The sequence below is a fragment of the Rhinichthys klamathensis genome, unplaced genomic scaffold, assembly GCF_029890125.1.
Source record: "Rhinichthys klamathensis goyatoka isolate OS25496 unplaced genomic scaffold, OSU_Roscu_1.1 h1tg000165l_1, whole genome shotgun sequence".
NCBI classification, from domain to species: domain Eukaryota; kingdom Metazoa; phylum Chordata; class Actinopteri; order Cypriniformes; family Leuciscidae; genus Rhinichthys; species Rhinichthys klamathensis.
The window spans coordinates 2,137,212-2,161,324 of record NW_026606697.1 but is presented as its reverse complement, the minus strand read 5'-3'; the positions used below and the strand labels follow the sequence as shown (position 1 = coordinate 2,161,324).

General features: G+C 38.7%; 2 protein-coding genes across 6 annotated transcripts in view; one reads left to right on the top strand and one right to left on the bottom strand.

The window, feature by feature from the left end:
* The window catches only part of elp4 (elongator acetyltransferase complex subunit 4), an 86,331-nt gene extending 75,043 nt beyond the window's left edge, over positions 1–11,288 (top strand). Inside the window, exon 11 of the transcript XR_008807803.1 lies at positions 11,151–11,288. The gene's annotated coding sequence lies outside the window, so the exon portion shown is untranslated. The remainder of the gene's footprint in view (positions 1–11,150) is intronic.
* Positions 1,254–21,676, bottom strand: pax6b (paired box 6b). Of its 5 annotated transcripts, XM_056259189.1 has the most exons (13): positions 21,527–21,676; positions 18,000–18,139; positions 15,020–15,073; positions 12,229–12,359; positions 11,914–11,952; positions 11,609–11,824; positions 11,161–11,326; positions 8,413–8,571; positions 8,249–8,331; positions 7,996–8,146; positions 3,964–4,076; positions 3,623–3,764; positions 1,254–2,823 (listed from the first exon to the last, which is right to left on the bottom strand). In XM_056259189.1, exons 2-13 carry the CDS (start codon positions 18,010–18,012, stop codon positions 2,738–2,740), a joined length of 1,353 nt encoding a protein of 450 aa, XP_056115164.1. In that variant the 5' UTR covers positions 18,013–18,139; positions 21,527–21,676; the 3' UTR covers positions 1,254–2,737. The 5 variants fall into 5 exon arrangements, with proteins under 5 accessions (XP_056115164.1, XP_056115163.1, XP_056115167.1 ...); XM_056259188.1 differs by lacking the exon at positions 21,527–21,676 and having other exon boundaries at positions 18,000–18,237; XM_056259192.1 differs by lacking the exons at positions 3,623–3,764; positions 21,527–21,676 and having other exon boundaries at positions 18,000–18,237.
* Between the last annotated feature and the right edge of the window lie 2,437 nt (positions 21,677–24,113).

Sequence of the window (24,113 nt, the reverse complement as noted above, 5' to 3'; positions counted from 1 at the left end):
TATCATTTCTTTTGGGGTGAAAGGTGACCTGGACATTTTCATAATTTTTTAACTCAAAGCATTTTTTAGACTCCACAATAAGATACTGCATTTATTTACAATTTAAATACAATAAGATCCTTTTGCATTTATAATATTCCACATAAATTTCATCTGACGTGACCCGCCTTGACTTTATGGGGAAATGTATTTGTAACATAAAAATGCATGCATGCACAAAATTTAAATTTCTGCTAATAAATAAAGCTGTCTGTGAAAGCATGTTTTCATCAGGCAAGGAAGTATGTTTTTATACATGCGTTAATGTTTCATAGCCTCATTTTCATTGTCTGTAAGTAGATGTAGCTGTCAGTGTTCACAGTTTTTATTGTAACCGTTTTTATTTTTGTGAATTACCTCAGTTTATTTTGAATTATTTGAATATGGTCACCTAGTTTTCACAATTTTTTTAATTTTAGCAGTGCACTTAAATAGTCACATGAATATTTTTAAAGAACAAACATAGTTTCTCAATTACTTTGAGCTCATAACTGCATGCACAATGTAATAAGACTGATACTCTTTTTGGTAGTGAAATATAACAGTTTTGTCCAAGTATAACTTGGCTTTAGTTGTGATTCAAGATTTCTCCATCCTTCTCTCTTTCCATTTCTGTCTTTGTAGGTGCGTTTGAGAGAGTCTAGAGCTGTCCTAAAGTCCCATAGGCCACTACCTGACCCAACTAACGTCAGGACCGACCTACCACCCCCAAAAACCCTTCCACGCGGACACTTTCTCTCCGTGTCTCTCCCCTCGGCTCTCCCGCTGAGACAGCAAGTGAAGCAAAATAACTCATTCTGCCACACAATCGCTTCATCTCTCCCTCCGCTCACCCTGAGCTCGCTCGGACCGCTTTATTCTTCTCGTTTCTTCCCCCTCTCTCCTCCCCCCACGCGCGCGCGCTTTTTTCCCCCTTCCTTTTAGACCATCGAAACTCTACCAAAACAAGAGCTGCCAGTGCTGAATGGCATAGGCCCTTTTCTATTGTGGTGTGTTTTTGTGATGTCTGAGTTGTGTGGAGTCGGCTGGTGCCTTTGTTCACGAGCTCTTTGGTGGTTATGAGGTATGTGGAGAGAAGAGAGGGGTTTTGACACGCTGGTGTGTCTTTAAATGGGTAGTTTGTGGTCATGTTTTCAATTCTAACTAATACTTTTGAAAACGATGTATCGCTTTCATTAGGAGTCCGCTCTATTAAAAGGAAATTCGGAAACCGATACTGTACAAAATGTTTTAATAGTTTTTCACAAAATACATTTAGAAAGCTTTTAAATAAAATTAAATTGAAATATCTGCAAGACAGGGGTAGACCTTTTCGCTTTCCAAAGCATTGCTCTGACACTAAACTCATTACAAGTGTTCATGTTTCAGGTACACAACAAAAACGCAGAATTCAAGAGATGTCAAGATGTTTTTCAAACCACAAGTGGTTGTCGATCATAAATAAAGGACTGCGTGATTAAGTCGCAGTCAGGTATACTTGAAGCCAGTGTACTAGAATGTGAAACGACGTTTTTTTTTTTTTTTTTTTTTTTACAAAATGTAGCAACACAAGACTAACAATAAAAAAAAAGAGAGAAGATTAAGATTGTTGTGTAATAGATGAAATACAAAGGCTTTGGTCTGTTTTTACAATCAACAATGGTTTAAGTCTGATATGTACTTGTAAACAACTGCCAAACACTTACGTTTTTAAAAAAAAAAATCTGTCAAGCATTTTTAATCATAATTATTGGAATTAAATATTTCTAGTCTCACAAAATTATTTGACCGTAGGACACTATAATACAACTATACCTAATAGACAACTTGTACCCGACCTAAAGAAATGTTTGCCTTTTTTTAACAATGCATGGAAATCTGTATAAAACAATTAGTTTTATTTTTCTCGGGGCAATACAAATAACAATATATTTATGTTCCGCGATAATTCCAAGAGAGAAAACAAATACTCACAATTGGACAGTAGCAGAATGGATGAGTGTTATGTTGATGTCAAAGTCTATCGTACTATAACTTCCCAATCATCTGACGTCACAATTATAAGTTATCAAGCGCAAACGGCCTCAGAATCAGTTATCTCCAAACCCTTATACATAATCATAAAGTACTCAGTAATTTACATAATGGCTGTTGTTCCTTTAGTAGATACAATAGTGTCATCAACTGAAGCCGTTGTGGGTTGATTTGAGCCTCGTCCTTATAGCCGGCAACTCTCCCAAAGTGAAAATATGTAGTGGGCACATGAATAGGCTCCTCCTCTTGGTGTGTTTGATATGGGCCTGTATGAAGTCTGATCCATAATCCTGATATTAGCTCTGTAGAAAACAGTCACAATATATTGTTCTGTTCTCCGCCATTTCAAATGGATGCGAGACCAACATATCTTTTGGCTGTTAAATTGTCTTTTCCTCTTTACATAGAAATGCCAATGTACAAATACAACAAAAAAAATGGAGTTCGAAAAATGTGGATGTAGCAGAGGTTTGTTGCGTTTTGTTCCGTTCAAGTCTCTCTAGCGTCCGTTTTTTTTTTTCCTCCTAAAGGTAGTGCCGCGAAGTTTTCCGACCGTGGAAAAGAGACCACACGCCGTCTCGTCCTCGTGTTTGCTTGTGTGTGTGTTTGTGAAAATACTGCTGCAGAGGTCCAGGTTCTCTCTTAGTCTCTGTGTGGAAGTCAAAGGGCCAAGTAACTCTTTTCTTTACTGTAATCTTGACCAATACTGAGACATGTCTGGCTCAGTTCCGGGAACTTGGACAGGGACAGATACTCCAGGGGAGATGAGTCCTAGAAATAGAGAGAGGATGTAGGTCAAAAACACGTTCCTTTTCAAACGTTAAGCTTTGGTGTTATGTGCGAATTTGTATAGATTGAGAAGGATGATGGATCATCACAACTGTGAAGTGATGAAATTAAAATTAGACATTGAAAAGGTCTTTTTTTGAAAGTGTTAATGCTAAAAACAAAACAGAAATGTTACATAAATGGGTGAGGAACAAAGAAACACATTTTTAGATACACAAAATCATGCATTTAAAAGTAAACCGAACAATCAGACAATACATACACAAATGTGACCAAACTGGTAAAAGAGTGTATGCATATACGCTACCGTTCAAAAGTTTTTGAAAGTCTCGAATGCTCACCAAGGCTGCATTTATTTGATCAAAAATACAGTAAAAACAGTAATATTGTGAAATGTTGTTACAATTTAAATATATTTTCAAATGTAATTTATTTCTGTCGTGTCAAAGCTGAGTTTTCGGCATCATTACTCCAGTCACATGATCCTTCAGAAATCATTCTAATATGCTGATTTGATGCTCAAGAATCATTTATTATTATTATCAATGTTGAAAACAGGTGTGCTGCCTAATTTTGATGTGGAGATCATGATTCCTTGACAAATGGAAAGTTCAAAAGAACATTTATTTGAAATAGAAATGTTTTGTAACAATTAATACAATTGAATGCATCTTTGCTGTGTAAAAGTATTAATTTATTTCAAAACAAAAACCTTTGAACGGTAGCATAAATGTGCTATAAGGTGAGTTTGTTAATCGCACAATGAACTTATTCTGCCTACCTGTTGAGGCGGTACCAGAAGTTGCCATTGTTTGGCTGTTCATGTGTGCCTGCATATGAGGGGGTGTGTATGTGTCGTAGCTTCGCCCATTCACGGACGGACTGGTGGGCAACATGCAGGAATAGGAAGATGTCTGGCTTGGCTATAAAAAACAAGAATATATGTATATAAATATATAGCTTTAGTTATATCTACAGGCACAACTTTAGTTTCTATCAAACAGAGGAGTTTGGGTTAAACTTGATGATGGAATGGGAGACACTTAAGGAAGCATCACACACAGCACATTAATCCAGTTATCAAGGGTAGAGGAGGAAACAGTTGTTCAGGACGCTACTCACTTGCATAGGCAGGTTGTTAGACATTGTGAAGCTGGGCATCGGAGGCAAACCCGCGTACGTGTTGGTCAGAGCCGTGTCTGGGCGGCCCAGCATTGACCCTGCTGTGAAGGACACTGGTAAAAAAAGAAACAAGAAAAGGTTTTATTTATTTTTGGTCATTTCTTTATGTGCTTTTGCCATTTTATTCGTTTTTATTTTTTTATATTGCTATTTTGGTTTATTTTTATTCCAGTTTTAGTTTTTATTTATTTCCAGTTAACAATTTTAGTGCTTCAACTTGAACTTGAAACCAAGCCAACATTTCAATTTTTTGTTTAGTTTAAGTTTTTTAAAGGTACACTGTAACTTTTTTATTCAAAATTGACTAAATTGAGTCAATAATTCATTAATCCTTCTTCCAAAACGTGTTTTTGTCTGACCCTGATTCACTATGGTAAACCTGTTATACGTGTTTATATTTTAGATATAGCGGGATGGTTTTTGCTGGAAATTGCGTGCATACATTATTCACCCTTGCATGTGTAACGGAGGCCAGCTAGTAGTTGCTGTGCGAGTAAACCTCACCCCTCTGATCTCAAAAGGCTCTCTAGCGACAGATGTTAGAGGCTGCAGTCTTTAGCCTCCTTGTTAGAGCGCCTGACTCTCATGCCGGAGACCCGGGTGGAGGGGTTACATTGGTGCCGTGACCCGGATGGGAGTGAGGTTTAGGGAGGTGAGTGTAACGGAGGCCAGCTAGTAGTTGCTGTGCGAGTAAACCTCACTCCTCTGATCTCAAAAGGCTCTCTAGCGACAGATGCTAGAGGCTGCAGTCTTTAGCCTCCTTGTTAGAGCGCCTGACTCTCATGCCGGAGACCCGGGTGGAGGGGTTACATTGGTGCCGTTACCCGGATGGGAGTGAGGTTTAGGGAGGTGAGTGTAACGGAGGCCAGCTAGTAGTTGCTGTGCGAGTAAACCTCACTCCTCTGATCTCAAAAGGCTCTCTAGCGACAGATGCTAGAGGCTGCAGTCTTTAGCCTCCTTGTTAGAGCGCCTGACTCTCATGCCGGAGACCCGGGTGGAGGGGTTACATTGGTGCCGTGACCCGGATGGGAGTGAGGTTTAGGGAGGTGAGTGTAACGGAGGCCAGCTAGTAGTTGCTGTGCGAGTAAACCTCACTCCTCTGATCTCAAAAGGCTCTCTAGCGACAGATGCTAGAGGCTGCAGTCTTTAGCCTCCTTGTTAGAGCGCCTGACTCTCATGCCGGAGACCCGGGTGGTGGGGTTACATTGGTGCCGTGACCCGGATGGGAGTGAGGTTTAGGGGGGTGAGTGTAACGGAGGCCAGCTAGTAGTTGCTGTGCGAGTAAACCTCACTCCTCTGATCTCAAAAGGCTCTCTAGCGACAGATGCTAGAGGCTGCAGTCTTTAGCCTCCTTGTTAGAGTGCCTGACTCTCATGCCGGAGACCCGGGTGGAGGGGTTACATTGGTGCTGTGACCCGGATGGGAGTGAGGTTTAGGGGGGTGAGTGTAACGGAGGCCAGCTAGTAGTTGCTGTGCGAGTAAACCTCACTCCTCTGATCTCAAAAGGCTCTCTAGCGACAGATGCTAGAGGCTGCAGTCTTTAGCCTCCTTGTTAGAGCGCCTGACTCTCATGCCGGAGACCCGGGTGGAGGGGTTACATTGGTGCCGTGACCCGGATGGGAGTGAGGTTTAGGGAGGTGAGTGTAACGGAGGCCAGCTAGTAGTTGCTGTGCGAGTAAACCTCACTCCTCTGATCTCAAAAGGCTCTCTAGCGACAGATGCTAGAGGCTGCAGTCTTTAGCCTCCTTGTTAGAGCGCCTGACTCTCATGCCGGAGACCCGGGTGGAGGGGTTACATTGGTGCCGTGACCCGGATGGGAGTGAGGTTTAGGGAGGTGAGTGTAACGGAGGCCAGCTAGTAGTTGCTGTGCGAGTAAACCTCACTCCTCTGATCTCAAAAGGCTCTCTAGCGACAGATGCAAGAGGCTGCAGTCTTTAGCCTCCTTGTTAGAGCGCCTGACTCTCATGCCGGAGACCCGGGTGGAGGGGTTACATTGGTGCCGTGACCCGGATGGGAGTGAGGTTTAGGGGGGTGAGTGTAACGGAGGCCAGCTAGTAGTTGCTGTGCGAGTAAACCTCACTCCTCTGATCTCAAAAGGCTCTCTAGCGACAGATGCTAGAGGCTGCAGTCTTTAGCCTCCTTGTTAGAGTGCCTGACTCTCATGCCGGAGACCCGGGTGGAGGGGTTACATTGGTGCTGTGACCCGGATGGGAGTGAGGTTTAGGGGGGTGAGTGTAACGGAGGCCAGCTAGTAGTTGCTGTGCGAGTACACCTCACTCCTCTGATCTTAAAAGGCTCTCTAGCGACAGATGCTAGAGGCTGCAGTCTTTAGCCTCCTTGTTAGAGCGCCTGACTCTCATGCCGGAGACCCGGGTTCGAGGCCTGCTCGGAGCGGGTCGAGTGGGACCCGGGTGGAGGGGTTACACATACCTCGTCATATTCATAGTTACTTTGATGCATGTATAGAGCAGCTAAATCTTAAACCTCCGGGGAATCACCAGTTTTTAAAAAAGTGCCAAACACAGGAGAGTCTGCTGGCAAAAAGAACACGACAGAGCTCGTAATAAAACAAGAATCAACATTGGCTTGGCTTTTCACAGATGGCGAGAACTGAGGGATTTGAAATGTTGTAATGGCGTTTTTATTACTCAACGGGTGAGTAAGGTAATTAATTGAACAGATAATTATGCCATATGTCATGCCAGATAACATATATAATTAGCCATATGTCGCTCTCTAACAGAGTTCATGGTAAAGCATTATCTATTGTGAAGGGTCATTTCATTATGGTGGTTGTAGCTGCGCTGGAAGTATTGTGTCTATTAAAGGGATAGTTCACTTTGAAATTAATTTTTGGTATGTTTTAGCTTACCTCAAGGGCATCCAAGATGTAGGTGTCTTTGTTTCCGCAGTAGTTTCAATTTTGATATTTTTCGGTCAAACCGTTCTTGTCTGTCAGTCATATAATGCAGGTCTATGGTCACCACCTCAAAGAGCATGCAGAAGTCCAAATTAAACATGATTTAATGACTCGTAAATGTATTGATGGCCTAAGACACGAAACGAGCGGTTTGTGTGAGAAAACGAACAGTATTTATATCGTTTTTACCTCTTGTAACCACAGCCACGTCCAAGTGATCTGATGGCGCCGGCGCTTCGGTCTTTTCCGGAAAGCGCCAGAAGTGATCTCTCGCGCGTGTACGTCACTCATTGTTTACACATGAGCTAATTAAAATGGTACTAATTTGCGCTTATCCGGGATGTTTAAACCGCCGTAAAAAAAAAAACAATTGTATGAGTGACGTACACCGGCGAGAGATCACTTCCGGCGCTTGCCGGAAAAGACAGAAGCGCCGGCGCCATCAGATCACTTGGACGTGGCTGTGGTTACAAGAGGTAAAAACGATATAAATACTGTTCGTTTTCTCACACAAACTACTCGTTTCGTGTCTTAGGCCATCAATGTGTACTTAAATCACGAGTCATTAAATCATGTTTAATTTGGACTTCTCTGTGCATGCTCTTTGAGGTGGTGACCATAGACCTGCATTATATGACTTGACAGACAAGAACGGTTTGACCTAAAAATATCAAAATTGAAACTACTGCGGAAACAAAGACACCTACATCTTGGATGCCCTTGAGGTAAGCTAAAACATACCAAAAATTAATTCCAAAGTGAACTATCCCTTTAATGGGCATAGCTAATGTAACGTCTTCAGCCATTCAGCTTGAGATCCTTTCCATCTAAACTGGTTATATCTCTTAAGCCTAGTAGTGAATGTTTTATGAGCAGTGGATAATCTCTCTCTTTTTAGTTTGGCGAAAGAACAATATTCATCCGCACAGTCACACAGAGCCTAAGCACAACCAAAACAGAAGATGTTCTTCTGCTAAATTCATGCAGTTTGGACTTGGTGTGAAGGCATTAGGCCTTATATGTAATCCTCAAGAATTTAGGTTGTCATTTACCAGGAGTGGTGGGTTGTGGCATTGCCTGGTAGACGCTCGAGTTGAAACTGCTACTGATGGGAATGTGACTGGAGGAATTGCTGGCTTGTCTTCGCTGGTTCCTCAGCTTCTCTTCCCTCCTCCATTTGGCTCTTCTGTTTGAGAACCATACCTGCAGGCACAGAGAAGGTCAGCATAGATGTAGACAGTAGTGATGGTGATCATGCATTAGTTATGGTATGGTATTAAAATTGAACTATTACCATATTCTCACCTGTATTCTAGCTTCTGGAAGGTCAATTTTTGCTGCAAGTCTTTCTCTTGCGAAAACATCTGGATAGTGGGTTCTTTCAAACTCTAAAACCGATGTGAAAACAAAGGTTATGCTTTGAACCTCAGCTGGATTTGGGATACGTGATGCTTGCACTTGATGCATACCTTTTTCCAGGGCTTCGATCTGCTCCTGAGTGAACGACGTTCTGTTTCTTTGCAGTTTTCGTTTCAATTGCAGCCGCATTTGAGTCTCATCGGAGTCCTCGCCATTTGAGCTGATGGAGTTAGTGTTCTCGCCACTGTTGTCCGGTTGCTGGCAACCATCTGCAAAATAAAAAGGAGAAATATCACGCAAACCACTTTTTGCATTACCTTGAGTTGCGTCAGTGTTATTTTTGTATTATGTATATAATATAGCATTTAATAACATTTTGAATTAGCTTTTATTTTTATATTTAATTTTTGATTTCTAGCTTAAGTTGGAGTCATTTTGTTATGTGCGTATTGTTGTCATTTTTATTTTTTATTATTTTTTTGTTTTTCATTTCTATATAGCTTTATTATTTGTTATATATGTATTTTCATTTACATTTTTAGTCCTTTTAGTACTTCAACTTCAACTTATTTATTAAAGATAGTTCCCAAAGCAACATTTCTAATCAAAGTATAAGTTTTAGGGTTTTTTTTTAAGTTTTCGTTCATTTTATTTTATTTCAGCCTTATTTAAATTCAGTTTTAGTAATAACACTGAGTTGCATGTGAATAATTGACAAAAAAATATTATACATTTGCAACGTATTCATTATTGCAATGTAATACATGTATATTTTGCTTGCATTCAAATCATTATATATAGCCTATATATATAATTCAATTGTGTTATTCTGTATTTTATAATGTAGTATATTATAAAATACAAAATAACAAATTCATTTTATTTATTTATTTTATTATTAGTCATATTTTGAATGCATTCAAATCTGTATTTTGTATGCATACAAAATATAAATAAATATATAGTATAAATAAATAAAAATACAAATTATTTTGTATAATATAATTAATATCATATTTCGGACTTATTTCAGATGGAAAATTAGCATTTGATGTGAATACACCCCAAGACTTGAGGCCAGAATTGTCAGCATTATCTCCATAGTTCCGTAACAAAGTAGCAAAAGAAACGCATTGAATCATCCTCAGGTTCCCTTGGATGTTTTCATACACAGCACATATAATGTATAGGGATTCTTAGTGCTATTCACCGTATGGGTGTCCAGGGACCTATTGAGGTGACCACCAACACTTGAATAGAGAGCTGCTTTTCTCAATGACACAATACCACCAGAAGAATGAGGGGAACCATTAAACTGTGCAGACAGAGATGGGCTGCCAGGCCTTTTTCGTCAGGCTCAAATTCTCCCGAGGCCACAATTGGAAAGGAACAACAAAAAGAGGCATGCAGTGCTCAGCATTGTATAACACAAGGATCTAGTCAACAGACCTTTCAGTTCAGTATGTTAACCTCTACACACCACTGTCATTAATCAAAGAACCCCAGGCCAGCCCTGTTAAACGCCAGTTAGGATTTATACGTTCAACAGGAGATGACCATTGAAAGACCTTTGCTTGCTTAGTTAGGATGGGTTGGAAAAGTCTCTCCAATCTGACCAGAATTTATCCAGGCTATTAAAGCAACAGTTAACAGGAAATGACACGAAATCATTGTCATTTCTAACCTGTATGCTGTTGTTTTAAAAGTAGAAATACAAAAAAACATGCAGTGTCAGTTCATAATAATGCCATTTAAGCTTCAAAAATAGTATATAGTCCATATACTTAATAAGTCTCCTGAACCTATACGAAGTCTATAAAGTCTCATATGAAATGACATGAGAGTGAGCATTTTCATTTTAAAGGTGTATTATCCCTTTAAGCAGCACTAATACATTAAAATATCGCTTGCATTATTCTTATTTAATATCAATGCTGTCAGATAGTGTTTGTGATACTGTGAATATCCACACGCAGGATTCGTCAACCTGATTAGAAACTAACTATTCATCAACTAAACTTTTTTATCATTGTCTCCTCTAACCAAAAGCCTGTGGATGTTCTTTCTCTCCCTCAAAAAAAAAAAAAAACCTCTAATGAGCAATTACAGAGAGACCGAGCTGTGCCTGTCACAAATTCTTGCATGTGACAGAAACATCTTTTGTCCCGGGACGCACAGTGCTTTTCTCTCACTCCCCATGGGGCGCAAATGATGTCGAGGGCACCGGCGGGGGGGGAGGGGGCAGGTGGTACCGCATGGACACCTCCGCCGAAAACTCTGTTCCTAGTCACGCAGATCCAAGACCCAGACAGAAGCCGCATTGAGATGAGCGATTAATTAGCACTAACTCCTCTATTAATGAATGGCCTTTTCTCATCCAAGCATGTCAATGGCACGCAATTCTAGATATTCATCTAATGCATCTCCAGATGGATTGACATATAGACCTAATGACTGCAAGAGATTTCCTACACTTTTTCAGGACAAATAAACAAACACCATGAATGAATAATAAAATACTGCAGAATTTTTGTCAAGTTAAAAATAATATAAAATATGTACATTCTTATATACTACATATAGATACACTGAATAGTATACTTTTTTAAATGTAATATTTTTAAATAATAATTGAATATATACTTGTATATGTTCGTATAATTTCAGTATGAATATTATAGTAAGAAAATGGGATAATAATTATATATATATTAATAATATAATTTTTTATAATGAATAATATTAACATATTTTAAAATCTTTAAATCAGTTGTTTTATTGTTGCTGTGCCTTTATGTTGCTGTTATTCTAATGTTGCTCATGACAGTGATGCTCTTATTACTTTTAGGCTGTCTCACCTTGATTTGGTTGTCCTGGCACAGACGTACCAGGGTACCATCCCGGGCGTGTGCCCCACGTGCCGGTCTGCCCGTTGAGCATTCTCAGCTTGTCGTACATGCCATCTGCACCCATCTGTTGCTTTTCGCTAGCCAGGTTGCGTAGGACTCGATTTATCGACGACACCTGAAAGGTATAAAGAAGGCAGTCAGTCAATTACTGTTTTAATGCATCAGCCATAACATGCCGTTTGTTTCATTCTGTTCCATTATAGCTCCGTCCACAAATGCCATTTGTGTTAATACCCGTAAATTTGAGCAATTTGGATAAATGCGAAATAATTAGTTTATTAGAATACATCTATAAATCTGCCTACATATGCATTCTTATTCACATATTAAGAAATGTGGTTTGCACAATGACGTTTGCACAATCAAAGGATGCAGATGAATCATAATTTGCACTTACGCTGGGTATGTTATCGTTGGTGCACACCCCCTCAGACAGTAGTCTGTCACGAATTTCCCAGGCAAAGATAGAGGGACACTCCCTCTTGTACTGTGCTATTTTCCCGACCACTTCAGGCGTCGCTACTCTCGGTTTGCTGCCTCCGATGGCTCGAGGTCGGATGGAGCCGGTCTCATAATATCTGCCCAGAATCTTGCTCACGCACCCATTCGACACCTGAATGGACAGCAATATACACAATTCACATACATTATTTAAGACTAAATTGAAATAAAGTAATGTACTTCAAACAATTATACGCTTACGTTCTTATTGTCCAGTTGGACTTTTGCATCATCATGGGTCTATGAACACAGAAAATACGCCTTAAAATTGCTAGGATGATTTCATTACGTTTAAAAGTTTTGAGAGCTAATTAGTCACACTTTACATGAGTGTTTGCTTCAGCAATACAAATGGTTAGCATCTTGAATATTTTCTTTTTATTGGTATTGCTGTTATTCATTTTTTTCAGCTGTACTATTTGTAACATGGACGTTGTGTGACCATGATATGACTTTATAATTATTTCACTAGGTCCCGTAAAGCTTGTTGGATGTACTAATGGGCATCAGGGTCACCTGCAAAATCCTGGAGATGTCGCAGGGTCGCGCTCCGCTGTGTGCGAGTTCGACGATCTTCTGTCTGGTGGAGTCCGGTAACGGTCTGCCGTTCACAAAAACCCCGCCGAGCTGGTTGACGCCACTGTGACCTGTGGCACATGGAGACATAACAAATTGGCTCGTCTTTCCCCCTCGAAAACATTCCCTCAATGGGTGGTGTCCCATTGTCCAGGATAAAGCTGCACTTCTTGGAGCTTCTCTTTGATCAGCGTTACTGACGACCCGAGTCAGATTAGAGAGAAAAAAAGGCTATTGCAATGTCCATGTTATACAATATAACATGTCAGTGTAATCAATAACAAGAACTTTCTACAAAAACATAGCACTTCCACAACTTGAGCCAACAAAGGGAACTTTATCATTATTTTTTGAATGAATTATAAAGTTTTTCTGACCATCATTAATAAGCTACGCCAAGTTTTGAATCCTGTTACACAGCTCATTGTGCCCTACAAATCAACACTGGAATGTCATGCACTAGACTCGAATCAATCAACAAACACACAGAATCGACTGATGAAATGACCTCTTAGTCTGAACATCTCCATTCAAGTGAACTGAAATTTTCATAATCAAATTGTCCTCAAGAGAACAGCTTTTTGGAACAGTGTTTGGAAACTCTCATTCACACCAGACTAACAAATCCCTCATAAATAAGCACACACGTCGCCATTGAGGAACAACAGAAAGAGAGCAATTATCGCAAAGCATACGGCAGCAGTGCTTTCCATTGGAGTGTCCATTAAAAAACAACAACAATGCAAAATAATTCGATATTAGATGCACTGCAAACATGAGCACTGTCTCAGAAGAATATGAAAAGCGCATACCAGTTCAGTGTATTTTGATGCGATGTGAAAGTCCAGTGAAAAGTCAATTCAAAGCGAGCAACAACAAACAAAAAAAAAACAGAGGCGAATCCCTACGAAAAGCCTCCCCGGAGTGTGTGTGTGCTCTAGCTCTCTGCTCCTCTCTCGTCTGACTGCAGGAGCCCGAGCTCCTAAGCAATAAATAAGCTCCAAATATAGAAGAAGAAGAGGGGGGAAAATATGATGAGCCTCTCTGACATTTGTCTTTAGAATAAAGCTAGCTGCACGTCAAGTTTGAGCTTAATTTCTGGAAATAGGCGGAGGTCGCCTCGGATCATGCATGGAAGGCTCATTGAAAAGATCAGCTGAAGTACTTGTGGCAGGACTGTCACTTTATATGACACTGCTCTGCTTTTGAAAAACGCATCGTCACGACAAATAGTAGCATGATAAAACGACCCTTTCTGTCTGCATTTGAATATCAGACGGAATTGGATTCTGCTCTTGTTGCCTTCAAGGGAGGCTTCCTTTTATTTCTAGCTACAGGAGCAACCCACGAGGACAGGGGCTTGCGTGTTTCTAAACATATTAAATCTGACAAAGCTTTCTTTTTTTTGTGTGTGAGTCTGTCGCACTGTTCGTAACAGACCCAACATCTGCTGGAGTATTGTGGGAAATACAAGTGTCTAAATTTGAAATATACAGAGAGGAAAGAAAAGTGAAGTAAGGTATTTCTTTCTGATCTGACCCTTTAAAATGCATTGGTGATTCAGTCATATGAAATAATACTGTGAAAAAAAAACCTACATTTGAAATACCACATCCAACCGGGCTAATTTTAATGAACCTGATTCGTTTAAGCACTGATACTGCACAACAAACGTGTGGTAATCTCTCCAAATCCAGTGGAATAATCCACTGCCATCCTCTGTCTTCAATAATTCCTGGATTAGTTGGATTTAATAGACTCTTGAACGTAAGGAGGAGAATCCACGAATCCATTTGATTGATGTCGCCATCACACAGAAACATGACCCGGCCTGTCATTTCACAGTTCGAAGGTTAAGTCTTAATAATCATATAATTCCCCATGGTGTAGGACTGTAGATCTGGCCTGGTGGCGGTCATAATGAGACTTGTATTGTATCGCTCCCCTAGTAATGGGGAAACATATGTTGTGAATTGTAAACATCAATCCTATAAATCTCCAGGCCAAATTGGGTTTTAAAACAACATTTTCTGGCGCGTGAATACGAATTTCTCAATGTATCGTTCTACACATAAATTATACCATTAATTATTTGAGGTCTGTCTTTCTACGGAAATATGTGTACATATGACTGAACAATATGTGATTACATTACATAATCTCAGAGAACTAATCCAAGCATTTATCGTATGTCAGACCCAAATGCAAGATCGAAGTGACGCTGAGCCGTTTACAGACTAACAGAACTCGTGTTTTCCCCCCTCAAGCAAGCACAGAAAATCTTGAAATCAAATCCTGGAATCATCAAACTATTTAATGTGTCCCATTTCATGCATTAGCTGTTTCGGGAGCTGTCTGTGGAAGTTGGCAAATTTTCTGCATTAATTCAGCCAGAGCTGCATTTATTTGTTACCAACTCAAGCAGAAATAAACATCTCCTCCCCCATCAGCCAATTATTCATTTATGCTCGACATGTATGTAAAATGCAGTTTGTATTCGTATGGCTTTTCCTTTAAATATTAACATGAAATCATTCATGTGGGGGGGAATATATAATGCGCATTTTTAATGCCTCCTCATTTGACCATAAATCACACTTTAGCACCTATTATATAATTTCCCATCATGCACTGCAATTAAAGTTTAATCGTAAATGAAAAGCAAACAGTCAGCCGTTGGAGAAAAATAAAATAGCCTACACATGAGTTGCTTAATAAGAATTGCACTTACTGTTTTGCATCATGGACGCCACTCCTGATTCCCACGTGGGTTGGTTATGGTATTCTATTTATGACAAAGAAAATATATAGGGTTAGTTGTGAAATCCAGATTTATTTCTTTTTTTAATTGCAGTTTTGCGACAATTGCGGCGTTGCGTTTACGGCCTGTGCATCTCAACGCATAAAGGAGGTTTAAATGATGTATATTTGGGAATAATCCTTTCTAGAGGAATTTCAGCTTTAAAAACTTGCCTGGTAACAGAACGTTGACTGTCCGTTTAAAAAATTAGCCCTTCATTTGCCTCTGACTATTTAGATCGTTCCTAGGATAGAGCAAAAGAGTAATATTAGTTCGAATGACTTGTATTGAGTCATGTTTTTAATATATAATAGAGAGTTGTTTAATTGTACATAGCATTTTACGCAGCATTTTGCGCCTGCCGTTTTATTTTATGGCACATAAAATAGAAGAAATCGGTTTGAGGTAGGCTATTAAATAGGCTATAAAAGTAAAATCTAATATATAGAATGGAAGAGTTCACGTCTCAATTTCTTGGTGGTCTGTAAAATGTTCAACCTTCCTCTTTAGATCTTCCCGTCAAAAGTGTACAGTGACACACGCTGTCTTCTTCGCATCAGTGCTCTGAAAAGTGAGAACTGGAGGGGGTGAGAGGATCCTAACAAAGCCTGCCGGTGCTCAACAATGCGCCTCTTTTACCTTCTATACCCAAACCCAGCCATCACAACTCGGCCTCTGCAACTAGCAACACAACCTCCCACCAAACGTACCAATACTTGCCCGAATACAAAGAGCCGAGGGCACCCTGCCCCCCAGACGACCATACACACACACACACACACAGCATCCACTGTCACTTTCCTGACGGCCATGACCCCGGTGCCCGAACCCCAATGCGTGTTTCTGTTTGTGAGGTTTGGGGAAATAGAAAAGTAATTTCGCGTTATAAATATCTGTAGGTGTTTGTGTAACGGGTGTGGGTTGTTAGGGGTTGTAAAAGGATGCAACAGCCCAGTAGGGTGCTCAATTGGAAAAAAACAATTGCAATAAAGGATCTATTCAGCGACATTGCTAAAAAGGGGCCCAGGGAAGGAAAGTCTTTCGTTTCATTTTCTCTCCCGACGCTGAAATAACAAAACCGGTGTGTCCGTTTCCATTCGCTCTCTTCCCAAGGTTGAAGAACTGAAAGTGTTTAACGTTTCCAATTTAATTGAAAAAAGTGTTATAAACTTTAACATATCAGTAAATTCGTATTTAAACAATCTACAAATGTGTATTTAAGTGTTATAAAGCTTTTTTTCTCCTAACACTGTGTGGATTTTTTTCTAAATAATTATTTGTTGTTAATTTTTTAACTCTTATATTTTCATTTGATAATTTCCCCACCACAAACAAGAAACTAATTAATATTTACGTAATTAAATTAATTAAATTAGTATATTCTTTTGTGCCAATTGCAGTTAAACTATTCAGAGTTACAAAAATGAGATGTCAGATTGGTATACTATAGTTTTTATTTATATATTGGATTGTTGGTTATTAGTAATTTATTATGTGAGTTTAATGTTGTGTAATAGTTGTCCAAGATGAATTTCCCAGAAATTGAGCAGTAAAGCATATTCTATTGTATTTATATATAATGTATCAAGAGGTTGTCAGCTGTAAATTGTCTTCATAAGTGTGTTTTTTTTTTATTGTTTTAGTGCCATAGCCTATATCTTCAAAACAAAAACAAAACAAAAAAACAAGATTAATCAAAAAAAGTTAGGCTACGTCAACTACAACCCGAAGGTAAATTCTAAATACCTTCACAGCCTTAATAGCTCTTAATCACAGCAAATGTTAATTGTTTTGTGCTCCTTTAATTCGCACTCGCTCCATGCATTGCGACTCTGCGTGTTCCCGTTAATGATTTATCTAACGTCTATACAGGCTGTTGTTGTTGTTTATGAGGTTAACTAGGATCTCATCTGCATTTCTTTCGTTTGTGTAATCCTTAACTACAATTGCTTTAATTAAACATGCTTATTCAGGAAACAGTGTTCTCCATAAACATCATTGACATGCAGACATGCATCTGTACGTGTACAAAAGCGCAGTGGGAAGTTTTGAAGGATCTGACATTAACATGCCCTAATCATCTTATACTGCCATCGATGGGGAAATCTTTTGTGTTTTTGTAGCTACATTTATTTAGTGAATGTTTATGAGGACTTGAGCGTCCAAATGCTCTAGGCCTGGTGAATATTTGCTGGATGCTAAAATAAACGAGTCCGCTGTGGTGGTTTGTTTAAGGTTTTAAATTAGCCTAATAAAAATTATTAAATTATTACAAAATCTTTTTATTTATTACATTTCATTCGTGCGATGCTCTGATGTTTACTTTTAGGCTATATATTGTAACCCAAAAGTGGCAAGTCTTGACAGTGCATTAAATAAAAAATATTGAACTTTATTAGCTCTCCTTTTACCAATTTCAAAAACTCTAAATACGAATATACCTATCAAGCAAATAATAATAAACAAGCAGGTCCTCGTGAGATTCAGGGAAATCTTTAAGAAGGCACTCGGCTGATGAATCATTCTGACACCTTTCCTCAACGGGTCAGTGCGTTCCCGTGCTCCGAGAAAAAGAAAAAAAAACACTGTTCAGGCCTAATGTGACTTCGAACTCTTTCCTCTCACAGATACATATTTACTCTCCATAAACAGAAGCGGTTTTCTGCCTAAAAAGTAGTCCGAAAAAATACAACATAATCTGAGAGTTCAGCTTTATTTAGTAGCCTAATTTAGTTTTACACCTAGCCTACAAACTATTAACATCACGTTTTTATTAGTATGACTCGGGAAACACCCCTAACAATAAACTTAACGTCAATGAATATTAATATTATTAAGGTGGATCACTCCAGTAAAATAGTACTGGATCCCACACGAACAACTAACTTTTAGTTTCAGCGTGCGCACTCACCTTTTTGAGGCATTCTGCTCCACCGCCTGAGCCCTTCCGAGCAAAATAGTGAAACTGGGAAAGAAACAATGGATCTCCAATAGTAATTTCTTCTTAAAATAGAGTTTTTTCCAGCGTCCCTCTATCTGGAAGGAAATTCCCTGCGAATGAGACACAGATTGACAGTGAGCGGAGATGTCAGGACTGCTCAGGGATTGAGAGTGTGTGTGTGTGTATGTGTGTGTGTGCTCGCATGTGTAGTGAGTGAGTGAGAGAGAGTGAGAAAGTGAAGGCGCATGGAGGGAGAGAGAGCGCGCGAGAGAAAGAGAGAGAGACGGAGTTGAACACACCTATCCTGATTGGTGATAGTACTGATGTATTTAGTCTGTCTGTTCCCAGTCGCAGCTCTTTACTGGCCCATTAGAGAGAAGCAGTGACCCTCTGCCATCACAGAACAGAAAACAGGCCACTTTTGAACCAACTAATCATTCCGCGCATGCAAATGCCGAGCGCCCCCTCTCCAACTCACTCAATATTGCTTTATGCAGTGGTGTAGCGTTCTGTTTCTGTTGGATGCACTGCTTAAATCTCACCACTGGGCTTGAGCTCACTCAGAAAATACATTTTAGTGTCTCTTTTGTCTTATGTATTTTCATATTAGTTTGCCTCGAAATGTGTGATAAGTAACTCGGGTCACATTTTACACACTGTAAAAAATGTTCAGTTCACTTACAATTAGTAAGTAAATAAACTGAATGCTTAATTGAAGAAAAAAAAATAAGTAGTGAACTTGACAATTCCACATTACTTAATTTTTTCGATTAAGCATTACGTTAATTTAGCTACTTAATAATTTTAAGGCAACTGGTTTCCTCAATTTTTTTAAGTTAAGTCAACTAATCACATTTTATTTAATATTTCAATGAAAAGAAATAGCTTTTATACTATGTTATAACTAATTGCTTGAAGGCCTACTTAATTATTTGAACGTTATGGACACTGTTGTTAAGTGTTACAGCAAAAATCTGTTATATTGAATATTCCTTGATTGTTTGTTTGCTGCATGGGGCTTTTAAGTCCTGCAAGATCTGGCCCTCCATGACACTGATAAAAGAAAGCAACCTGTTGACAGCTGCGAATTCAAAAGGAGAACCTGTTTGCTCTGTGCATTAAGTGCACTTGCAAATGGTCCCCGGTGCAACTGGCTAAAACAAACGCAAACACTCTCCACGTGCTTTTGTTGACACTCACGCGCTTTTGCACAGTATCTGCGCGCGTGGAGGTTACCTCCGTGTCCACGTGGCCCCCTAAATTGTTCACTGTTCACTAATTTTACAGCTCGTTAATCGGAGTCGCAAATAGTGATGACATCTGTTTACAACTTTAACAGCCCGCGACATATAAGCGGTTTGGAGAATAGATGGATATATATGCAAATAAAATAAAAAAGATGCGGGACTTAGGCTACTGGTCCCTGAGGCTGAATTTGTTGTAGCTCAAAATAGTGAATAGGTTTTGAATTTTTGCTAATTTAAAGGCTTGTTGTAAAGCAACCATTCTTTCCAAAGTAGGCTATGTGTCTGTCGACAGACAAATCCATTTGAAAAATTCTATATTCTTTTTGCGCTGCGTCTCGAACTTTGATATATGTTCCCATATTTGCCTGCTACAAAATAGTTTAGAAATTTACACTTATGCCTAAACTGTTCACATAATTTATATTGTGAAGTAGCATACTGTTTTCAGTAAATAAAGGCTAGGCCTATATATATATATATATATATATATATATATATATATATATATATATATATATATATATATATATATATATATATATCACTGTAAAAAATAAGTTGCTGCCTTAAATTTTTAGGTACAGTTAGCTTGGATGTTTAAGTCATTTCAACTTAAATTAGGCTATATTAAACTGACTTAAAAAAAATTGTTGAAGCTTGTATAATTGACGATTGATTAACTTATTTTGAGGAGCAATGTAAAAATATGTTGCCATAAGTTATTGATCATATAATTGTTTACAGTATATATAGCAACTCCTCCGCGCCCGTATTCAGCTGTCGTAGCACGAGTCTCGAGTCTATGGGAGCCGGATAAGAGCTGATGGGATTTTACAAATAAAAATAAAAATATATAGGCTACGTTAGCCATTGCATTAACTTTTCCCGGCGTATGCAAAGTTAGGAAAAAGCCAACGCTCACCAATAAACAGTATATGTGACTGTGTCACAAAAAGCCAGGAGACAAACGATGCTGCCAAAGAGTTTAAAAAAGGTCTTATGGGAACGGACAATGAACAGCACTGTCCCTGTATGGGCCCTGCAGAGTTTCTCTCTTACTACTGCAAATGTTTCCACAAATGAGCTCTTCTTATCTGTTTCAGCCTCTGATGACTCTAATGCACCTTACTAGTAGCTATATGTTCGTTTTTATTTCAAATGTATTATAAAGAAGCAAAGACACTGCACTGCAACCCGACTAAAAGAATGCCCTATAAGCTTAGTAATTGTGCCGTGGCTGTTGATTTGTCATTTAGATCAGTTGTAAATCCTCTCCGTGTTAATGAGGTGTATTTAGGAAGTGGTCTGATTCGGGGCGCATCATCAGCCTCCAGGCCATACAAACCCTCCACACATCACACGGACCCTGCAGATAGCAATTCTACACGCAAAGCAATTAGCCCAATTGGGATTAGCAACTGCTAATACGAAATCGTGAAAAGTAATCCCTAATCTCGTAGCCGTTTCGCTCTTGGGCAAAGTGGTCACTGTGTCTTCTGTAGGAAACTTTTTAGAAAAGGAGAAAGAGGGGAGGGAATGGGACTGACGTCATACTTCAGGAGAACACAAAAGAGTCGATCGATAAAAATAAATAAAAAGTCACGAACGGGCTGAGAGATTGTTTTTTAAATCAATATAGGCTATAGTTTGGGAACCAAAGAAATTAGCTTACCACCGTTTTTTTTTTTGTTTTTTTTTTATGTTAGTTATTTATATTGTTTAGCCTAGCTACTTTATTTTATTGTTGTTTATTATTTTGTAATAAAAACAAAAATGTCTTGTTTAACGTAAAATATTAATAGAAAAGGCACCTCCGATTTCACAATTATTATTATTATTAGGAAAGAAGAATTTTTAGTAAACAAATTAATTCTAATTGCTGTGGCAAAAAATGGAGACCTTTTTACATGTTCTTTCACTATAGCCTACTTAATTCTGGTGTTAATTTGCGTTCCCTATTGTTCCTAAAACTGTTCTTAAAATGGAAAGGTGCTTTTAATGTATTAAAAACTTAAATTTGTGTTGATGTAACGTGTGTAGGCTACTGTAATTCATCACATGTTATGAAAATGTAATAAAATAATCATTTCAAAAGCAGAAACATGTAGGCCTATATGTGTCTAAATTTGACATAAACCGAAGGAAATACGTATATTTAAGATAGGATAATCAAACGTATTTTATGAAGATATGCCGTGCATTTGCTTTACTGAGGACGGTGGGAAAAACATGCAGTATTTTTTAACTTACCGGGATATCTCTGACTTCTGATCAATATCCTGCAGTTTCAAGCCCTTGCGATTGAATAAATTAAAACGATCTCATGAGTCCAGACTGGGTTGTCACGTTTGAAATCCCGTTTGGAGTGGAAATGTCAGTGAGAATGAAAAAACGGTGTAACCCTCACTCACTGTAAACTTTCTCTTAATATCAGCCTCCGCTCGTCAGCGATTGGTCAGATGACGCACTACGTCACGCTGGAAAATAGTTCTCATACAGCCATGCATGCAACATATCAGGGGAACTCCATGCTCTCACATTAGCCTCGATTTTCAAGACGTGGCTGGCGTGATTATTGCCCTATATTTCAAGTGAAGAATTAGGAGAATTATGCTTCTGTTTCTGTCTTGGTGTTTCCTAAAGAAGGGGATTTCTTTGATATAGGCCTAGAGCGAGGCAGTTTTATAATATAAATATATAATAAATAGCCCACATATTAATATAACCTAATAATGTAATGATAATATTAATAAATTATAGGCTATTGAATAATGTTTATGCTATATTCCAAATGCGCACCACTATATTGATACCAAGAAATCATTTTTAAAAATAAATTATTTATGGTTTGCTAGTTCTCCAGAAATCATCCCATTTTTACACTTATGCACATGGGCTCTAGTCAGTACATTAAAAAATAATTATCTTTGATATGTTTCAGTAATTGCAGAAAGACAAGTTTTGACGGTTTAATATCTGCAAAAAGCCTTTATATTTTTATAATGCAAATATTTGAAACTTTAAAACGTCGAATGTTATTTATTTTTTTTTCATTTTTTTTTTCAGCCTCTCTTCTTGATCCTAAGTTGCTATCCGTCTGTTAAGCAAATATTGGCCAAGGCGTCACGGAGATCTTATTTACCCTACTCATTCAGGTGGAAAATCAAATGGTTAACCGGTACAACAGCGCGTTTAGTGAAAATGTTTGTTTCCACCTATAGCTGTGTATGGTTTTCTTTAATGTCTACGACAATTTCTGGACTATTTTCTCGATTCTTCCTAAAAGGGGAGCTGTTGCGCATATATCTATAGGCTGTTTATGAAATTCTGTGCAGCATCTAAACAAAGAAAACATTATAACATAAACATAATAGCCTAAAGGTGAAGCAACATGGCATTTACTTCATATGACGTGACGTACAATGTCACTGTCCATAGTGCGCAAATGCGCAACAGTTCAGTGGTGTGTCTCTCAGGAAATGAATGGGTTGTGTTGGTTCTTTAGGACGTATGGAGCAGGTATGGGGCGCGCACGAGCATTATTCAGCCCTTTGTTTGACGTAACCACAATTAAGGGCCACAGAAACCGTGCAACGCTGCAGGGTTCTCCAGGTGATCGCTGGAAACCGCACGGCTTATCATGCGGTCAATAAAAGAAGACGCTGCGCAGCGGCCGGGCCAGGTGCCTCCGTTCCCTGTTCCACGACGCCCCGCTCTCAAGAACCCGACCAGGCGTGAAGGAAAATCTGTTCAGCCGGCCTCTCAGCATCCTCTCTCCCCCCACTCTCTCTCTCTCTCTCTCTCTCTCTCTCTCTCTCTCTCTCTCTCTCTCTCTCTCTCTCTCTCTCTCTCTCTCTATCTATCTATCTATCTCACACGCACACATTTACAAACACACATAGGCTACATTTCTCTTCTATACAACAATAACAAGTTTTCAAGTGGTGTTGTATTTCAATAACGAGTTTGATATGAGCAATTCAAATGTTCGTTATTAAAATTTAATGAATGTTTCATATTTTGTTTTTCATTATTTGTATTACAATCGGCTATGTTGTTATAATAACATAATCGCTATACACAACAATTTATTTTACGGAATAAGAAAGGTTTTACTGAAAAAAAATCTAGGGGGGGTGGGGGGGGGGTAAATCCAGTTTTCGAAATATCTGTCTTTACATTCATGTTGGTTAAATGCATTCTTTTCTTTACCGTTTTCTACAAAAATAAAATGACTCTGAAAAGTGCTCACCATCACGTAAAAAGGAAATATGATGTTGGTCTTCAAAAAGGCCTACACGTGAGCGTCATAATTATTTCAAGAAAGTTTTTAAGACATGTTATAAGGTTTTATTTGTACATCAATAATATCGTTAATTTTTGAGTCACTGGTTTTCCAAAGTTTTCTTAATCTTCAAAACGCGCCTTTATTAAAATATTATTGGCTGTCCGTAAAATTATGGATTTCATTTTGATATGATTCGACATTAAAGAACTGAAAAGGCAGACGGTTTGCCTTCTGTTCTGCTATATTGGAATAACTTCTCTAATGACTGGCCTTAAATCTGTCATGGATCTTCTGTTTACACACAGTAAAACAGGTTCAGCACTGACCAGGCATTGCAGATAACATCATTTTGGATTATGCATTGTCATCATCATGTTTGAATGTGCAAAGCTTAGTTTCTTTTCTCTTTCTATGGGTTCAAAAGAACAAAAGTGCATGAACAATCCTTCATAATTGTGCACTTATAATATTTCCAATTTTCCCTTCCTCTCATCAAGACTATAGCCTATACTTAAAGAGATTAAGATTTAATTATACGAGTATGAGGTC

Bases quoted from the DNA above. Each gene is read 5' to 3' on its own strand.
- pax6b (XM_056259189.1), bottom strand. The intron at 11,825-11,913 runs GTAAGCGTATAA...CTGTCCATTCAG, and splicing joins TCCAACTGGACAATAAGAAC to GTGTCGAATGGGTGCGTGAG. The intron at 2,824-3,622 runs GTAGGCAGAATA...CTCTATTTCTAG, and splicing joins TTCTGGTACCGCCTCAACAG to GACTCATCTCCCCTGGAGTA.